Source organism: Eumetopias jubatus, unplaced genomic scaffold (assembly GCF_037043125.1).
Source record: "Eumetopias jubatus isolate StellerSeaLion01/CBP00866 unplaced genomic scaffold, mEumJub1_p1.0 scaffold_3, whole genome shotgun sequence".
NCBI lineage: Eukaryota > Metazoa > Chordata > Mammalia > Carnivora > Otariidae > Eumetopias > Eumetopias jubatus.
Window position 1 is genome coordinate 55639031 of NW_028274809.1, and position 20077 is coordinate 55659107.

The window sequence follows — 20077 nt, forward strand, 5'->3', positions numbered from 1 at the left end:
AATGAAAGCCTTGCAGGCGACAGTGTGGGGAGAGCACCCTGCAGGTCAGTGTGAATACAGCCCCAGCAGACAGGCTGAGGGCAGGCACCTGGTCTGACTGCTGACACTACCCAACCACAAGCAGTGGCCCCCACACTGGCCCCTTAACAACACAAGGACCAAACCCTACCCAGTGTACCCACAACAGGCAAAGTGGGCCACTGCAGCCACTGGACTGAAGGCAAATGTGGCTCAGCCACAACAACAGGGCACACAGAACCCACATAGGAGACACTCCTGAAGTGCCTGGTTCTGACGAACAAGGAGCATTGAGCTGCAGGGTACCACAGGATCTCTTCTTCATAAGGCCACTACTTTCTGGATCAGTTGACATAGCTGACTTTCCTAATACACAGAAACAAACACAGAGAATTAGACAAAATTAGGAGACAGAAGACTGTGTCCCAAATGAAAGAACAGGACAAAGCCACAACAAAAGAGCTAAATGAAATAGAGGTAAGTTAGGGGTGCCTGGGTGGCTCAGTTAATTAAGTGTCCAACTCTTGATCTCAGCACAGGTCTTGATGTCAGGGTTGTGAGTTCAAGCCCCACACTGGGCTCTACGCCCACAAAAAAAAAAAAAAAAGAAAGAAAGAAAGAAATGGAGATAAGTTATATGCCTGATAAAGAATTCAAAGATGAAAAACTAAATAACTGAAATTAAAATACACAAAGGGAGGGCGCCTGGGTGGCTCAGTCGTTAAGCATCTGCCTTCGGCTCAGGTCATGATCCCAGGGTCCTGGGATTGAGCCCCACATCGGCTCCCTGCTTGGCAGGAGGCCTGCTTCTCCCTCTCCCACTCCCCCTGCTTGTGTTCCTGCTCTCACTGTCTCTCTGTCAAATAAATAAAATCTTAAAAAAAAATACACAAAGGGAATCGAGAGCAGATTAGAGGAGGCAGAAGAACAGATCAGCAATTTGGAACACAGGGTAATGGAAAGCCACTAAGCAGAACAGCAAAAAGGAAAAAAAAAGAATAACAAAAACTGAGACTAGGTTAAGGGAACTCAGCCACATCACCAAGTGTAATAACATTTGCATTATAGGGATCTCAGGAGAGGAGAGAGAGAAGGGGGCAGAAAGCTTATTTGAAGGAAAAATTCCCTAATCTGGGGAAGAAAACAGACATCCAGATCCAGGACGCACAGAGGGAGAGAGTGTGCCCAAGCGTGGGCACGGGGGAGGGTCAGAGGAAGAGGGAGAGAGAGAATTCCTAGCTGTCTCCATGCTCAGCAGTCCGGAGCCCAACATGGGGCTCAATCCCACAACCCTAAGATCATGACGTGAGCCAAAATCAAGAGTCGGACACCTAACCAACTGTGCCACCCAGGCACCCCAAGAAAGGAATTCAAACATAACACTAAAGAAAGCCATCAAACCGCAAGGGAAGAGTAAAAGAAGAAAGGAACAGAGAAGAACTGCAAAAACAACCATAAAACAAGTAACAAAATGGCAATAAGTACATATCTATTAATAATTACTTTAAATGTAAATAAACCATTAAATGCTCCAGTCAAAAGACATAGGGTGAATTATACAGGAATTTTAAAAAATTTTTAAATTAAAAAAAAAGACACAGGGTGACTAAATGGATTTAAAAAAAAAAAAAGCAAGACTCATCTTGCTACCTATAAGAGACTCACTTCAGAACTAAACACACATGCAGATTAAAAGTGAAGGGATGGAAAAAACATTCACCATGCAAATGGGAGCAAATGAAAGCCAAGGTAGCAATATTTATATCAGACAAAATAGACTTTAAAACAAAGACTGTACCAAGAGACAAAGAACACTATATAACAATAAAGGAAAGAATCCATCAAGGGGATATAACAATTATAAATATCTACGTACCCAACATGGAAGCACCTAAATACATAAAGCAACTATTAACAGACACAAAGGAAGAACCTGACAGTAATAAAATAATAGTAGGGGACTTTAACACCCCCCTTACATCAATGGAGAGATCATCCAAACAGAAAATCAAGAAAATGCTTTAAATAACACATTAGACCAGATGGACCTAACAGATATATTCAGAACATTCCATTCAAAAACAGAATATACATTCTTTTCAAGTGCACAAGAAACATTCTCCAGAACACATCACGTTAGGCCACAAAACAAGTGTTGATAAATTTTAAAAGACTGAAATCATATCATGCATCTTTTCCAACCACAACGGTATGAAACTGGAAACCAAACACAAGAAAAAATACGGGAAGAACATAAATACATGGATGCTAAACCATGCGACTAAACAATGAATGGGTCAACCAAGAAATCAAAGAGGAAATCAAAAATACACAGAGACAATGAAAATGAAAACACAACAGTCCAAAGTCTTTGGGTACAGCAAAAGCTGTTCTAAGAGGGAAAATTAGAGGGTTACAGGCCTACCTCAAGAAACAAGAAAAATCTCAAATAAATAAGCTAACTTTACACCTAAAGGAGGTAGAAAAAGAACAAAGCCCAAAGCAAATAGAAAAAAGGAAATAATAAAGATTAGAATAGAAATAAATGAAATCGAGATTTTAAAAGCAATAGAATAGATCAATGAAACCAGGATCTGGTTTTTGAAAAGATAAACAAAACTGATAAATCTTTAGCCAGGCTCATTAAAAGAGGAGAGAGAGAGAGAGAGAGAGCACGCACTCAAATAAAATCAGAACTGAAGAGTAACAACCAACACCACAGAAATACAAAGGATTATAAGAGAATATTATAAAAAATTACATGCCAACAAACTGAATAACCCAGAAGATATGAATAAATTCCTAGAAACATATAATCTTCCAAAACTGAATTAGAAAGAAATAGACTCTCTTCCTCGGCGCTGCCTGCAGAGGCAGCAGCCATCTGTTACTGGGCATCATGGCTGTCCTCAGACCTCTGGTGAAGCCCAAGATTGTTAAAAGGAGGACCAAGAAGTTCATCTGGCACCAGTCAGACCGCTATGTCAAAATTAAGTGCAACTGGCAAAAACCCAAAGGCAGTGACAATAGGGTGCGCAGAAGATTCAAGGGCCAGATCTTGATGCCCAACATTGGTTACAGGAGCAACAAGAAAACAAAGCACATGTTGCCCAGTGGCTTCCAGAAGTTCCTAGTCCACAACATCAAGGAGCTTGAAGTGCTGCTGATGTGCAACAAATCTTACTGTGCAGAGATTGCTCACAATGTCTCCTCCAAGAACCACAAAGCTATTGTGGAAAGAGCAGCCCAGCTGGCAATCAGAGTCACCAATCCCAACGCCTGGCTGCACAGCTAAGAAAATGAATAGACAGCTTATTGTGCACATCATATTTGTGTTAATAAAACCATAAAACTACAAAAAAAGAAATAGAAAATTTGAACAGAATGTTTACTAGAAATGAAATTGAATGCATAATCAAAAAACCTGCAACAAACAAAAATTCAAAACCAGATGGCTTCACAGGTGAATTCTACCAAAAATTTAAATAAGACATAATACCTATTCTACTCAAACTATTAAAAAAATTATATATATATTATATATACACAGAAATATATATAATATATACATATACAGAAAAAAATTATATATATATGTAAACATACACACACACACACACACACACACACACACACACACACACACACATACAGAAAAAGAGGGGGCCTGGGTGGCCCAGCTGGTTAAGCATCCAACTCTTGATTTAGTCAGGTCATGATCTCTGGGTCGTGAGATCGAGCCACATGTTGGGCTCTGTGCTCAGCGGGGAGTCTGCTTGAGATTCTCTCTCTCCCCCTTCCTCTTGCCCCTCCCCCATTCACGTGCAGTCTCTCTAAAATAAATAAATCTTAAAAAAAAAAGAAAAAGGAAACCTTCCAAATTTATTTTATAAGGCCAGCATTACCTTGAAACCAAAGAAAGACACTACCAAAAAAGAAAACAAGAGGCCAATATCTCTGATGAACACAAATGCAAAAATACTCAATAAAATATTAGTAAATCAAATCCAACAATACATTTTATAAAAATCATTCACCACGATCAAGTGAGATTTAGTCCACGGATGCAAGGGTGGTCCAATATTTGCAAATCAATTAACATGATATATCACATTAACAAGAGAAAGGATAAAAATCATATGATCATCTCAATAGATGCGGAAAAAGTAACTGACAAAATACAACATCCAGTCATGATAAACACTCAATAAAGAAGATTTAGAGGGAATATACCTCAACATTATAAAGGCCATATATGAAAACCCACAACTAACATCATCCTCAATGGTGAAAACCTGAGAGCTTTTCCTTTAAGATCAGGAACAAAATAAGGAGGTTCACTCTTACCACTTTTATTCAACAAAGTACTGGAAGTCCCAGCCAGAGCAATGACACAACAAAAAGAAATAAAAAGCATCTACATTGGTAAGGAAGAAGTACAACTTCCAGTGTTTGCAGATGACATTTTACTATATATAGAAAACCCTCAAGATTCCACCAAAAAACTATTAGAACTAATAAATGAATTCAGTCAAGTCACAGAATACAAAATTAATACACAGAAATCTGTTGCATTTCTTTTTTTTTTTTTAAGATTTTATTTATTTGAGAGAGAGCATAAGCAGGAGGAGAAGCAGAGGGAGGGAGAAGCAGGCTCCCCGCTGAGCAGGGAGCCCGATGCGGGGCTCGATCCCAGGACCCCAGGATCATGACCTGAGCCACAGGCAGAAGCTTAACCAACTGAGCCACCCAGGCACCCCTGTTGCATTTCTATACACTAATAATGAAGTAGCAAAAAAAGCAATTAGGAAAATAATCCCATTTACATCAAAAGGAATAAAATACCTAGGAATAAACATAACCAAATAAGCCTATTTACAATGACACCAAAAGGAATAAAATACCTAGGAATAAACTTAACCCTCCTAAAACCATAAAACACTGATGAAAAAAACTGAAGATGACGCAAACAAATGAAAAGATATTCCATGCTCACAGACTGGAAGATCCAATATTTTTTAAATGTCCATGTTACCCAAAGCAATCTACAGATTCAATGCAATCCCTATTAAAATACCAGCATTTTTCAAAGCACTAGAATAAATAATACTAAAATCTGTATGGAACCACAAAAGACTCCAAATAGCCAAAGCAATTCTGAGAAAGAAGAACAAAACTGTGGGTATAACAATCCCAGATTGCAAGATATACTACAAAGCTGTAGTATCAAAACACTATGGTACTGGCACGAAAACAGACACATAGATCAATAATAAAGATCCCAGAAATAAACCCATGCATATATTGTTAATTAATCTATGAAGAAGGAGGCAAGAATACACAATGGAGAAAAGACAGTCTCTTCAACCAATGGTGCAGAGAAAACCGAACAGCTACCTGCAAAAGAATGAACGGGGACCACTTTATTACACCACACACAAAAAATAAATGCAAAATAGATTAAAGACCGAAATGTCTAACCTGAAACCATAAAACTCCTAGAAGAAAACACAGGCAGTAATTTCTTTGACATTGGCTGTAGAATCATTTTTCTAGGTATGTCTCTTTGAGGCAAAGGAAACAAAAGCAAAATTAAACTATATTGGGACTACGCCAAAGTAAAAAGCTTTTGCACAGCAAAGGAAACTATCAAGAAAACAAAAAGGCAACCTGCTGAATGGAAGAAGACATTTGCAAATGATATATCCAACAAGGGATTAATATCCAAAATATATAAAGAACTTACACAACTCAACACCCCCCCAAATAATCCAATTAAAAGTTGGCCAGTGGACCTGAATAGACATTTTTCCAACGAAGACACAGAGATGGCCAACAGACACATGAAAAGTTGCTCCAAATCACTAATCGTCAGGGAAATGCAAATGAAACCCACAATGAGATACCACCTTACACCTGTCAGAATGACTAAAATCAGAACCCAAGGAATAGTAAGTGTTAACGAGGATGTAGAGGAAAAGGAACACTCATACACTGTTGGTGGGAATGCAAATTGGTGCAGCACACACTTTGAAAAACAGTGGTTCCTCAAAAGATTAGAAATAGAATTTCGATATGATCCAGTAATTCCACTACTGGGTACTAACCCAAAGAAAACAAAAACACTAATTCTAAAAGACATATGCACCTTTGTTTACTGAAGTATTATTTACAATAGTCAAGATATGAAAGTAACCCAAGTGTCCATCCATAAATGAATGCATAAAGAAGATGTGCGATATTATTACAATGGACTGTTACTCGGCCATAAAAAAGGAATGAGATCTTGCCATTTGCAGCAACACAGATGGACCTAGAAGGTATAAGGCTAAGTGAAATAAATCAGTCAGAGAAAGACAAACACCGTATATGATTTTGCTCATGTGTAGAATTTAAGAAACAAATGAACAAAGAAAAAAAGAGACCAAAAAAACAGACTCTTAAATATAAAGGACTAACTGGTGGATGCAGAGGGGAGGTGGGCAGAGGGATGGATGAAATAGATAACGGGGATTAAGAGTATACTTATCTTGATGCACACGGAGTAATATATAGAATTGGATCATTATACTGTATACCTGAAACTGTATGTTAATTATGATTTAATTTTTAAAAAATCATCATCAACTAGGAAAAAAAGATTGATAACCCCAAGAGGAAAACAACAAGATAACTCATGGAGCAAGATTCTGGGGAAGGAATCATCAAAAAAGATGAGCAGATGATCTGGCTGTGACATATTTCTAAGTATGATAACCAGAGTAAGTTCAGTTCATTTAGCTGCCTGGGCAGCTATTTTTGTACTAAGATCACCACCACTCTTTTCTAAGCAATAGCTGATTAGAACAATGTAGACATGTGACCCAGCTATTGGGAACAAGATGGTTCAATTACTTGTTGCTACTGGCTGAACATCCAGGAGGAGAGGGGTTACCATATTTTACCGTTTGGACAGAAGAGCCAAAAAAGCTATCTGCTTAGAGAAACAAGTAGCAGATACTAGCAAGAAGTGATGCTAGCAAGAAACCTGATGGCTTTCTGGGTTTTAGTTCTGATTCCACCCTGAGGCCAAGCTCCATTCCTGCCCTTGGGTTCTTTGGTGCCCCTGTACTCTTACAATAAATTCCCCTTTTCTTTTTTCACTTAGCTCAAATTATTTAATACGTCTAAATAAAAGTTTAATTAACACACATGCTAATAAGAATTCATTCTTAAAAAAGGTTGCCACTTGTATGAAATCTGAAGACAGGCAGAGCAAACTAGAATGTACTTTCTGAAAATAATGGCAGATGGCAGGAAAGAACTTGGAAATAAAGCCAAAATCAAACTAGAGATCTAATAATTATGGTGTGAAGCTACAAATATTTTACAAAGACAAAGCAGACAAAATACTATCGAAATCAAGATCAATATAAAAGAACAAAAGTAGAACCTTCTACTTCAAAAAACAGATTTTTAAAATTTTATTTCAAAAAGGGATTACCACTATGTCAAAACACCAAGACATTCTCAGATAAAAATGCCCAATAATTGAAAATGTGAAAATGGAGATTGAAGAGTTATAGATATTAACTTAAAAGTTCCCTCAATAGTAGTGAAAGCTAATACAGGAGATTTCACTTCAAAAATGAAGCTACTAATTTTTTTTAAAGATTTTATTTATTTATTTGAGAGAGAAAGCGAGTGAGAGAGCACAGCAGGGGAGAGGGAGAAGCAGGCTCCCCGCTGAGCAAGGAGCCTGATGCAGGGCTTGATCCCAAGACCCTGTAATCATGACCTGAACCGAAGGCAGACGCTCAACCGACTGAGCCACCCAGGTGCCCCAAAGCTACTAATTTTCTTTAAAATTCATCAAATATAAGATAGACTAATACTGAATGGAGAAAAGGATGAATTAATGGACAGATATGTGATAAGGAAACATAGTATGATGTTATAGGTAGAATCTAAGTGGTTGGTATAAAAGTGTTCATTATAAAATTGAATTTTGCAATATGTTTCAATTTTTTCAAAATAATACGTTGGGTAAAAAAAGAAAACTACTGACATTACAATTCTTAAGGTGCATCACAAGATGCAGAAAGATTTGACCAAACAGTATGAGCCATCTGAATAAGCATGTAGTGTACAATATTTACTGATAACAATAAGTGGTTTAAACTGGCACATCTGGGGCGCCTGGGTGCCTCAGTCCTTAAGTGTCTGCCTTCGGCTCAGGTCATGATCCCAGGGTCCTGGGATCAAGCCCCACATCGGGCTCCCTGCTCAATGGAGAGCCTGCTTCTCCCTCTCCCTCTGCTGCTCCCCCTGCTTGTGCTCTCACTCTAACAAATTCAAAAAATCTTTTTTAAAAACTAAAAATTTAAAAAATAAATAAACTGGAACATCTTGGCCAGTTGCCTCAGCTCTCTCTCCTCATCACCTCCAAGGCCCAGGCAAAGTTAAGCAATATTTCCTAGGCTCTCTGTGGTCATGTTTTAGTTTCCCCTTAGCAACTCAGGCCAAAACATTGCATTTCCTTTTATGTGAATTTCTGGAAAGCTGCTTCCTTAAATTATAAGATATAAATCTGCTCAAACATGATAGGAGTCTTTCTCCTAGGATTCCAATAATTTCCAATTCTTTATTCTTGGTCAAAATTAAATCCAAACAAGCAACTGTGCTTTATTTCTGCCTCTGCCCACCGAGATGAATGAATAATGTATTCCAATGTTCTTTAACCCATTAAAGCCCTTTTTAAATATATGCCTTACGGAAATTTTTAAGGATTTAATTGTAAAAAGTTTATCACAGCATTCTTTATAATAGGGAAAGATTAGAAACAATTAAAAGTGATATTGTACTGGCTGAACTTATAGTACCTACATATACTGCAGTACTTGATGAGTCACTGAAGATGAGGTTGCCCATTAGTATTTCTTGACATAGAAAGTTATACGCAAGATAGTGAGCGAAAAATGGTGGTTTCAAGACATTATTACAGCATGACTTTACACACATATGCCATATCTAAAAGATGCCAAGATGCCATAGTGTTTATCTCTTATTTTCAACGTTAGTCTTCATTTTGATTATTTTGTTCTTTTCTTTAAACAAAATGTGTAACATTTCAGCATAAGTTAGGTACCCTCTGATTTTTTAAATTGTAAATTAACTGCCAGATATTCTGCTCGCAGAATAAGACTTCTAAAAGCTATCCAGGTAGCTGAAGGCCCCCGACATTACTAGAGCCAACTGTCATACTAGTTCTTTATTATATTGTCCACTTTCTCTTACTCTAATTCTTCTGATTCTATTCTCATCCAAATGCTCTCAACAAAGTTTTTATCCTCAGATTTAAGAATTTTCACATAGCATCTTAACATAGAAGAGCACTCCTCCACCCTTCTAATCGATGTTTCCTTGAAATGAAGATGCCCTTCCATTGCTGTACCAGTCATCATTCCTCCCCCTTCTTGCCTCTATTCTAGCACTTAGCACCCTGCTGTAATAGAACTATGGACTCTGAGAAACAAACTGAGGGTTCTAGAGGGGAGGGGGTGGGGGGGTGGGTTAGCCTGGTGATGGGTATTAAAGAGGGCACGTATTGAATGGAGCACTGGGTGTCATACGCAAACAATGAATCATGGATCAAAAACTAATGATGTAATGTATGGTGATCAACATAACATCATAAAATAAAATTTAAAAAAAAAAAGACAAATCAGTCTTCCTTAGTAGACCTACAAGTCCCATAAGGCAAAACTAGGTGCTAATCCTCCCCAGTGCTTAGCACATAGAAAACAAAGAATTGACTGCCAACAAACTTGAGTAGATGGAAGTTCAAACAGGTGAGAAGATGCCATGAGGTATCTAGCTGATTTAAATGAATTAAAGTCTCCAGGCCTAGATATTATATAGCATGATACTTAACAATGATTTTAGAGTTACTATTTATAATATGAGAAATCATGAGGAAGAGATAACAGACAACAGCCCAGTATCACCTCCCTCGATTCTCAAAAATAAAAAGATCCCCACCACCCAGAGACCCTGAAGCCTGGTGTCAAGCAAGCAAAGATCTTCCAGAGAGTGGCACAAGGAAAGCTGTGGAAGCTAAAAAATGTAGCATGAATAAGAGACCTTGACTAAAACAGAAGAGACAGGTAAATTAGAAGCTAAGGTCTCGAAGATACACACTTTAAACAGTGTGGGGGTGGGAGGATTATGAACTGACTCCAGCAACACTTGTTACTGTCCTATCACAACACACATGTACCTCCCCTTAGGGTATGTGCACATACTATCCCTGTGCCTGGAATGCTCATTCAGTTAGATATCCATGTAGCTTAACACTCGCATCCCCTTCAAATATTTGCTTAAATGTCATGTTCTCCAGTGATATCCTATTTAAAATGTGAACCCTACCTCCTTACTCTGTTCTTTTTCTTTTTCCCATAGCACTTATCTAACCTTCTAACACACTTAATAATTGACTTATTTACTGTTATTATCTATTCCACCTATTAGAATGTAAGTCCCATGAAAGAATAGATCTTTGTCCATTTGTTCACTGATATAGCCCAAGCACCTAGAACACAAATGACCAATAAAAACTTGTTTAATGCACAAAATGGATGTAAGAAAGATTGTGACGAAAAAAAATGACTAGGACTGGTAATATCAGCACAGTATCAAGGAAAAAGCTCTAGACTTGAGATAAAAGATCTGGATTCAAATCTAAGCCCTACCACTTACTATAGCAAATGACTGTTTTCTCGCAAACACCTATGAACTTCAGTTACTAATCTGTAAAATGGGTGGTTGTGAAGGTCATAGGAGATAAATGTGTTTAAGAGTAGCAGCATAACTACAGAATTATTTGAATATATTAATTCAAAAGAGAGTTCAGGGATGCCTGGGTGGCTCAGTTGGTTAAGTGTCTGCCTTCCGCTCAGGTCATGATCCCAGGGTCCTGGGATGGAGTCCCATGTCAGGCTCCTTGCTCAGCAGGGAGTCTGCTTCTCCCTCTGCCTGTGGCTCCCCCTGCTTGTGCGCTTGCTCCTTCTCTCTCTCTGACAAAATAAATAAATAAAATCTTAAAAAAAGAGAGAGAGAGGGGAGCACCTGGGTGGCTCAGTTAGTTAAGCAGGGGCCTTCGGCTCAGGTCATGATCCCAGGATCCTGGGATCAAGCCCCGCATCGGGCTCCCTGCCCGGTGGAGAGCCTGCTTCTCCTTCTCCCTGTCTGCCGTTCTGCCTACTTATGCTCTCTCTCTCTCTCTCTGTTAAATAAATAAAAATCTTAAAAAAAAAAGAGAGACTCAATCAATCATAAAAGAAAAAAAATGAAAAGAAAACCCAGAAAGGTAACTTCATTTGGAAACAAGAAAGGACAGATAATGAATTAGATTTCAATTTACAACTGTGCTGTCCAACATTAGGTAAAACTAACCACATATGCCTATTTAACTTTAAATTAAAAAAAATTTAAAAAAATTTAAAATTCAGCTCCTTGGTCACAATGGCCATATTTCAAGTGCTTAATGGCCACATGTGGTTAGTGGCTACCATATAGGACAGCAGATTACAGAACATTTCCAGCATCACAGAAAGCTCTAGTGCAGAGTGCTGATTATAAACTTTGATAGCAGAATAGAATCCAAGTGAGTGTTATTTTAATATCCCTGATGCTGGATTCCTGGAAAGTTCAGAATGAAGAAATGCAAAATCCAACCACATAAACAATCTGAGTGGGAACAGCAAACTGTGAATATAACAAATGAAATAATTCATATTATTTCATTGCAAGGTCCTAGAATACATGAACACGCCCCAGTTGATAATATGAGGTCACTGATAAGGCAACTATAAATAGAATTTGGAGAGGCCCAGTGAAGTTGCCAACAAGAATTTGGCCAGCATCCCAGCTCAAATCTCTGGTTAGTAACTTCAGATATGCCTGCAGGACAAATATTATATGCAATACAATAGTTTTCTTAGTGAGTGATTAGATACCTATAGCTCCAAATCTCACCCAAGCAGCAAAACTCCCTTGTCAAAAGTAACTGCAGCTACTTAGAATGGTAATAGCCTTCCTTAATGAGTAAGCCTATTTCAACTATTAAAAGATCTAGAATTAAATATACAAATGCTTAAGAAGGGAATCAAAGTCAGATGTTAATGTTTTTGTTTCAAGAAAGCTATGCAGAAATTGATCTTTTATATACTTACAAAATTGAAGAGGCTCTCGCTTCTAAGAATGGCTTATAACAAATTTAAAATGTGTAAATGAGTTATAGATTTAGACTTGTGATTTTAAGCTGATCTTACAAGTTTATAAATAACATTTGAACAATGCAAAGACTTTAAGGTCAGTGTTTAAAAAGTTTAATGTTTACATGAATGATTTAGTATCTAGGGGCATTTTATTACCTCAAACAAATGATATACTTAAGAAAATTGAACATATTATAAACTAAATACTATTTTAATTATTTTAGCCTATTTCTATGAGGCAATATCTATAAAAACACTAGATATGTACTTCATATTAAAATCAATAAATAACTATTCAAACTTAAATTAGCAACCACCTAAATGCTCATCCTTAACAAAATGGATAAACTGAATGGGGTGCCTAGGTGGCTCAGATGGTTAAGGATCTGCCTTTGGCTCAGGTCATGATCCCAGAGTCCTGGGATAGAGCCCCAAGTTGGGCTTCCTGCTCAGCGGGGAGTCTGCTTCTCCCTCTCCCTCTGCTCCTCCTCCTGCTCTTGCTCTCTCTCTCTAGCAAATAAATAAATAAAATCTTAAAAAAAAACAACAAATAATGTATAAATTGCAGTATATATCCATCCAATGGAATACTATTCAGCAGTAAGAAACAAAATACAACAAGAGAGAACAACATGGATGAAGATTACAAACATTATGATGAGGGAAAGAAGCCACACACTAAAGAATATATACTGCATGGGGGCGCCTGGGTGGCTCAGTCGTTAAGCGGCTGCCTTCGGCTCAGGTCATGATCCCAGGGTCCTGGGATCGAGCCCCGCATCGGGCTCCCTGCTCCGCAGGAAGCCTGCTTCTCCCTCGCCCACTCCCCCTGCTTGTGTCCCTTCTCTTGCTCTCTCTCTCTAATACATATATATTAAAAAAAAAGAATATGCACTGCATGATTCCATGTATATAAAGTTCAAAACAAGCAAATCCAAACTATAGTGGGAGTTGAAAAGGAACATGAAGAAGGCTTGTGGGGACTGGTAATGCTGTTTCTTAATCTAAATACCGATAAGATGGATGTGTTCACTTTGTGAAAAGTAATTAAGCTGTAAACTTATGATTTGTGCATTTACTTTTATAATAAATTATGTAATAATTCAATAAAGTTTAGCAAAAAAAAAAAAGTATATATACAAACATTTATAACTACCCAAGTAAGATTGTAAGCCACGTACCACCCCAAATTATCCCTGGACCATCAGTACTATGTGTACTATTCTTTGGAAACATTAACATATCAAAGAAAGAAAAGGGGAAAGGAAGGACATGTCCCAGGAATAGCAATAATACTGGTGTATAGCTAGAGTACATAGTAGGTATCAAGAAAATAAGAGGGCTAGAAAGGCCCATTTGCTTCCCTGGAAGACCTTAACTGCCCTAACCAAGGAAACTGCGGATGTATTCAGTAGGCAATGAGGATGACACATGCAAATGATGCAAGCAGAAGACTACCTACCATAAAGTTTTCAACCCTTTCCCTTAATTTACCCAAAAATATATCAGCAATACCTCTATTCTCTGGCATCTAGTTTCCAATCTGGAGGGAATTCAGAAGAGTAACTGTCCTGGTCGTATCTCCCCAATGGTCACACAGTTATCCCTTCTCATGGGAGGAGTGATTTACCTGGTTAGTAATTTCTGAGAAAAGGCACCAGGCTTCTGGAGTCAGCCTTTTTTCTCCTTAGAATCTATCAGCTACAAAGTGGTTATACTCCTGTCTCTCTCAGGGCCATGTATAAGGCTTACCGGAGCTGGCTCTGCCCTTGCAGGGGAGGCCTTCTGTGGTCCAGCATTACCTGTGACTGTCTACCCAATTCAGGCAGTCCAAATCTAAGCCATATTCTCCAACCAGCTTTATTTGTAATAAAGCTGACATTTTTATCTCCACCTGTCTATACTCTATGTATTCTCAATTGATTCTGAACTCAGATGTGGGACAGTGATAAAATTAAATATTACTCCTAAAGCCTAAAAATTAAGAGAATACTAATGGGGGGAGGGCGATTACTACTTCATGTCAAAAGAGTAAACTCTACTCAGGATACTTTGATTTGGTTTGGAGTTGAAATTAACATACTAATCTGCTGAACAACAGAAACTCTCTTCTTAATAAATAAGAAAATAAAACTGAAAGGAGTAATACTTGCTTAGCATTTGCTTTTAAAGTGTTCCATAAAGTATATCATCTGACTACAACAGCACTCCATTCCTCTGCAGCCTAAAAATAGATCACTTAATTTATTCCTAGATATTTTTTATTAAGTGACTGGGAGTAGGTGGCTTTATAGTAAGTAAATTCCTGACATAAAGAAGTTTACTTGCAGAAAATGTGGTCCATCCCAAAATGATACTTGCAATTTAAGAGATGTATGCTTCTGTTTTATTCTCAACGTTGTTTTCTCGCACAAACGAAACAGCAAAATTCACTCACATAAGGAAATAGGTTGGTGTATTTTTTAAAACCATGCATTACATTTTCTAAAATTATGAATTTCAGTTTGATAGGATCATATATTTTGTAGATTATTCAGTAAGTACAATATAAACTAATGCCTTAACTATACGACACTGTATTTGATCATGATCTCTTTAATCACAAATGGTTGAAACTTGGCATGACAAAGATGCCCTCCTAGGAAACATTTACATGAGGTTAACTCAGCTTTTTCGTTCTGGAAAACATCTACCAAGGCTTCTGGGAGATGTTAAGTAATACATGATTTTTTTAAAGAATGGTGTGTATAAGTGGCAGTATAAGTAAATTAAGCAATTAGTAGCAGTCTTAATCAGATCTTCCTTTGATCTAAGCAGTAGAGTTTATAACCTCTGTAAAAACTGCCACAGAACAGTTCTGACTAACCCAAACCACAACTGGGAAAGCCGTTAACAGTGCGGAGGGATGGATGTCACAAGGGATTTTTTTCTTCTCTTTTTCTAACATTACAATAGCTTTTTAAAAATATTTTATTTATTTATTTGACAGAGAGAGACAAAGCGAGAGTAGGAACACAAGCAGGGGGAGTGGGAGAGGAAGAAGCAGGCTTCCCGCCCAGCAGGGAGCCCGATGCGGGGCTCGATCCCAGGACCCTGGGATCATGACCTGAGCTGAAGGCAGACGCTTAACCGACTGAGCCACCCAGGCGCCCCACAATAGCTTTTTTTTAAACTGAAAAAATCCAAAACCAAGGCATAAAAATGTCACATACTTAACTGGCATTTACTGTGATTTTTAGGAATCTATAACTGCATCCAGTGGCAAGATGAAAAAGAGAAACTTCATGCAACTTAAAGAAAAACAGAGAGTCCAAAAGTAAATCATCACTCTTAAAACTCTGCTCAATAACTTCAAATAATGAGAATATATGTTCCTGGATAGAAGTAACTAGAACCAACTCATAGGGGACCAACGTGATAAGTGCAACAGGTTGTGATCAGCCAGCCCTTTTAAATATCCACATTCCTCAGGACTTTTACCATCCCTTTTCTATTATCATTGTCTCCAAACTCCCATGGCATATAGTCACATAATTTTATGTACTACCTAATGCACTACTTTGCAAAACTCAAATCCATCTTTTCTTCTCTATTCTCACTGCCATCATCTTGATATAATCCTTCATTATTTCTCACCTGTTCTGCTACAACAGCTCCCTAACTGGTCTCCCTATGTGCAACCTCATCCTTCTCCAGCCCATTCTTAATACTGTAGCTGGATGCAAATCAAAACCCAATCTGATCAAGTCTCTTCCCAGCTTAATTGCCTCAAGGGTTTGCCATCACCTAACCTTCTTGGCTACTTCATTTTTCTTTATTACATTTATCACCATGTGACATACTATATTACTTGTTTGCTATCCCCATCCCAACTAAAATGTAAGTCCCTAAGGGCAGAGTTTTTGTCCACCACTATATGTTGCATAGTAAGCACTGAAATAGTCACACATGAATGAGTAAATGAATGAATTAATGGACTGATGACCTGCCAGGGCCCTCCTCTTTTTACTTCACTCCCACCTCTACCAATACTGAATTGCTTAATTACCTAAATACAATATGTACTTTCATGCCCCCTTGCTTTGCCATATGCTATTACCTTTGCCTGGAACTGTCGTCACCATCCAATCTGCCACACCATCATCCATATTTTAAAATGTCTCCAGAAAGCTTCCCCTGAACCCAAGGATAATCACTCTTTTTTTCCTTTGTGCTACATCTGTACCTTTGTTATAGCAGCTCCACTCAAACTGTACTGAAATGTGTATCTCCCTTACTATTGTGAATTCTTTGAGGCCAAGGATAATTATTCATCTCTCTGCCTTCAGTGCTTAGGACAATACTTGTCATAAAGCAACTACTCTATAAACATTAGATAAATTAACATACGTGTGACTATCCTGTAAGGGAAATGAAAACATGAAGTTTCAAGAAGTCACTCCTTCAATTCCATGATGATAACCAGCCCTGAGATAGAAGAATTACAACCAATGACATCATCCAAGGTAATCAGAGAAAAGGAGTTGTACAAATAACACACATCACCAAATGATTCCAAAATAAGACATACAGTCACACTCACACTTTATTAGATTTACACACTGGGTCCTTGCTCCATCATTTGTCTTCCCTTAAGATTCAACTCTGCTGCTGGCAAACTGAGGCCCAGCTAAGCAGGAGGAAGTTGAAGGGAGACCCTGGTTCCCCATTAACAATATAGTAAGTAGAATCACTCTCCGAGGGAGATCACTCTTCCATCTAACAAAAGTTTTTATGTTCCCTCATATTTTGATTCAAACTCCAAAACAGTTGTACAGGACTAGATTTTACCACTAGCCACACCTAACTCTGAACCAAAGACCAGAGCTTTCTACCCGTAATCTACACCAACAATACGTTACAGTTGTGCCTTCTGTCTATGGAGTAACCACACAAACTAGTCACCTTTAGCCATGGGAAGCCTCATTCGTCACCCCAGTGTGCCTTATAAACATTACTATTTTTCTCTGACTGCTGCAGACCAAGGCCCCTAAATCCAACTACAAGGAACACCTTATCAAAAAAACGAACACCTGACCTACCTACTTAGTTCTAAGAATATGAACACGCATAAAAATGTACAATCACAGAGATACATACAAATGAATAGACATAAATGTACAGGAAGCCATTTGGGAAAAAAATGTCTTAAACCCAATGATGGCTAATATAACATCAAGTGTAGCCTGAGGCCAAGATGTGATCCTTGATTCCTCCCTCCCCCATCATTCAGTAAACAAGTTATAAAAAATTTATGTCTTAATATTTTTTCAAATAGGTTTGCCTACTCCCAATATTATGCCTCAGTTCAGAATGGCAGTATTTGTCATCAGAGTAATAGTCTCCTAATTGGCTTCCCTGTCCTTGGACTCAATGAAAATTGCACCTATCATTTCATTTGAGGGGTTATATAACCGGCAATGCACTAAGCACTTGATCGCTGAACTCTGTATTGTTGAATTTTCACAGCAACACTGCAAAGCAGGAATTACTGTCCTCATTTTCACAGACAAGGGACTGAAGCTCTGAAAAAGGTTAAGTGACTCGCCCAAGGTCATACAACTAGAATTGTGTAGTGGAAATTCAAACTCAGGTCTTGGTTCCCAGCCCTTAACCTTCTGCTTAATCTTCTTCAATTGGTTCCCCAAGTGACCTTTCTAAAAGGTAAATGTAATCACGTTTTGCCCCACATAAAATCCTGCAAACAAGACTTGCCTCCAGCCCTCCTCCTGTGTTATTCTCACCCCCTCCCACCACATTGAACTCCCAACAGTTTCCTAATCTGACTTTCACTGCTTTACCTGTGAACACAGTTTTTCTGCCAAGAACACTTTTCTCCTTTGGCAGGTTACTTCCAACCCAAACTTCAAGATTTACTCAATCCTTACTCTCGGAAGCCTTCCCCCCCGCCCCGGAAATACAGACCTAAAACTGAGATAAGTGACCATTTGCTATGGTTATCAGATAAATTTCTTATCACACTGTATTATGACTTTACCTTACTAGGCTACTAGTTCTTAAGTAAATACTGCATTTTTAAATCTCTGTATTCCTGGTAGAGTATATAACTAGCAGAGGAAGGGCTCATGAATGTGGAATTACTGAAAGAATTCATCATAAGTAGTACAAGTTAAGAACTTGGCCCTAAAGTTAGTATGACGTACTTTGGAATTCTAACTTGCCACATCTGAACCAGGCTTCGTAAATCTGTTTTATCTTTCATCTGTAGATAACTGTACCTACCTCAGAGTTTGGAGAGGAGTAAAAGAAATAGTAGACTTAACACAATCTCTGGCACACTGGCAGTACCATTAAACATTAGCAACACTTTTTCTCACTCTCAAAGTTCATCCACGTGACAAAGACACATCTCAGAAAATATCTTCTCCGGTAGCTTCCATCAGCATTTAAGATTTCTCCAAAAAGTAGTTAAGTCAAGATCTCTTAAAAAAATCCTCATGCACAGGCAAGGGTCTTTCAGCTTCTAGTTACACCAGAGTTCAGTTACCACCACAACCTAAATCATTAACTAGTGTCTTAAGTTTTTTGCTTCTTACCCATCCCTCACTTTCCTCCCTCAAAGTCAAAGACCATGCCCCTAAGCAAATGGAAACCTGCCCCACAGAAACCAGTCAGCACCTTCCTCCAAGAACCATCATATCTCCCCACACCCAGGCTTGCGCGAATTAGAAGAGAGCCATCCTCTAGTGCAAACTTAAATCTTCTTGCAGGATCATGTTAGAAACCTCTCTATCCATTCGAAGACCTTATCCGTAAGTATTAATTCAGGATAATGAATTCCTGGCATTAAGAATCCAAGAAAACGGGTCCCCCTGAAGACTTCCCCAGTAAGAGTTCTTCAGATTTGTTACTCTCAAATAGTGACCAAAATCCACCATTCCATCCCGCCCCCTTCCTGCCAGAGTCCAGGGTCTCGTCCTCTCTCGAAAGACGCGTCTTCACTTTCAGGGACAGGATGCCTTCCTCCCACCGGTGTCACCTCCCTTCCCACCTTGCCAAGCCCTCCCGCAGCACAGGCCTGGCCTGGTCTTGCCGCCAGCCAGCTCCACAGAACCGCTACTCACCGCTTCTTGGGGATGGTGCCTGACTCCTGCGCGGCGGGAGCGGCAGTGGGCGCCGCCGTGGCCGCCGACGCGGCTCTCCGCGCTTTGCACTCATTGGTACTCACAGCCTCCTGGGGCCGGCCCAGGAGATGGCCCGAGAGAACCCGGAGCCTCCGCCCGGCGCGGTCCCGGTCCCGGTCCGCTGCACAGCCGGAGCCCCCGCCCGCGCCCACGCCCGTCCCACCCGCTGCAGCCGCCGCCTCCGCCATGGCTTCCGCCTTGTGCTGCCGCCCAAGACCGCTGGGCGCAGGTGAAAGGTCACTCAGAGCGGCGCCCGGCGCGACCATTCGCTGCGGCGCATCCCGGCAGCCACCGCGGCGACTGGGCGGCGGGTGCCATGCGCCGGGAGCTTCACCATCTCAGCTCCCGCCCACCGCGCCCGCCGGCCCTCCGCGGTCACGCCTCGGACGGCGAGCACCTGCAGAGCAGGTGAGTTTGAGCTGTCCCCTGATTGGCCCAGACCGGGCTGGGCTGAGCTGGACCAGATTCCAAACCACAAGCGTCCCGAGATGGCCTAGTACCCTGGGTGGTGACCTCGGGTGTCTCCTGGGCCTCCGGAGTAGCTTTCCAGGGCAGACGCCTAGGACCAGGGTGCTCTGGACCTGACAAGTTGAGCAGCGCCATTCTTCTTCTGAATGA

General features: G+C 39.6%; 1 protein-coding gene and 1 pseudogene across 1 annotated transcript in view; one reads left to right on the forward strand and one right to left on the reverse strand.

Moving 5' to 3' along the window:
• Window positions 1–19725, reverse strand: part of AGPS (alkylglycerone phosphate synthase) — a 147651-nt gene extending 127926 nt beyond the window's left edge. The window contains exon 1 of the mRNA XM_028123497.2: window positions 19400–19725. Coding sequence (XP_027979298.2) covers window positions 19400–19725 — 326 coding nt within the window. The remainder of the gene's footprint in view (window positions 1–19399) is intronic.
• LOC114224349 (large ribosomal subunit protein eL32 pseudogene) lies at window positions 2918–3325 on the forward strand (annotated as a pseudogene).
• Window positions 19726–20077: the final 352 nt, after the last annotated feature.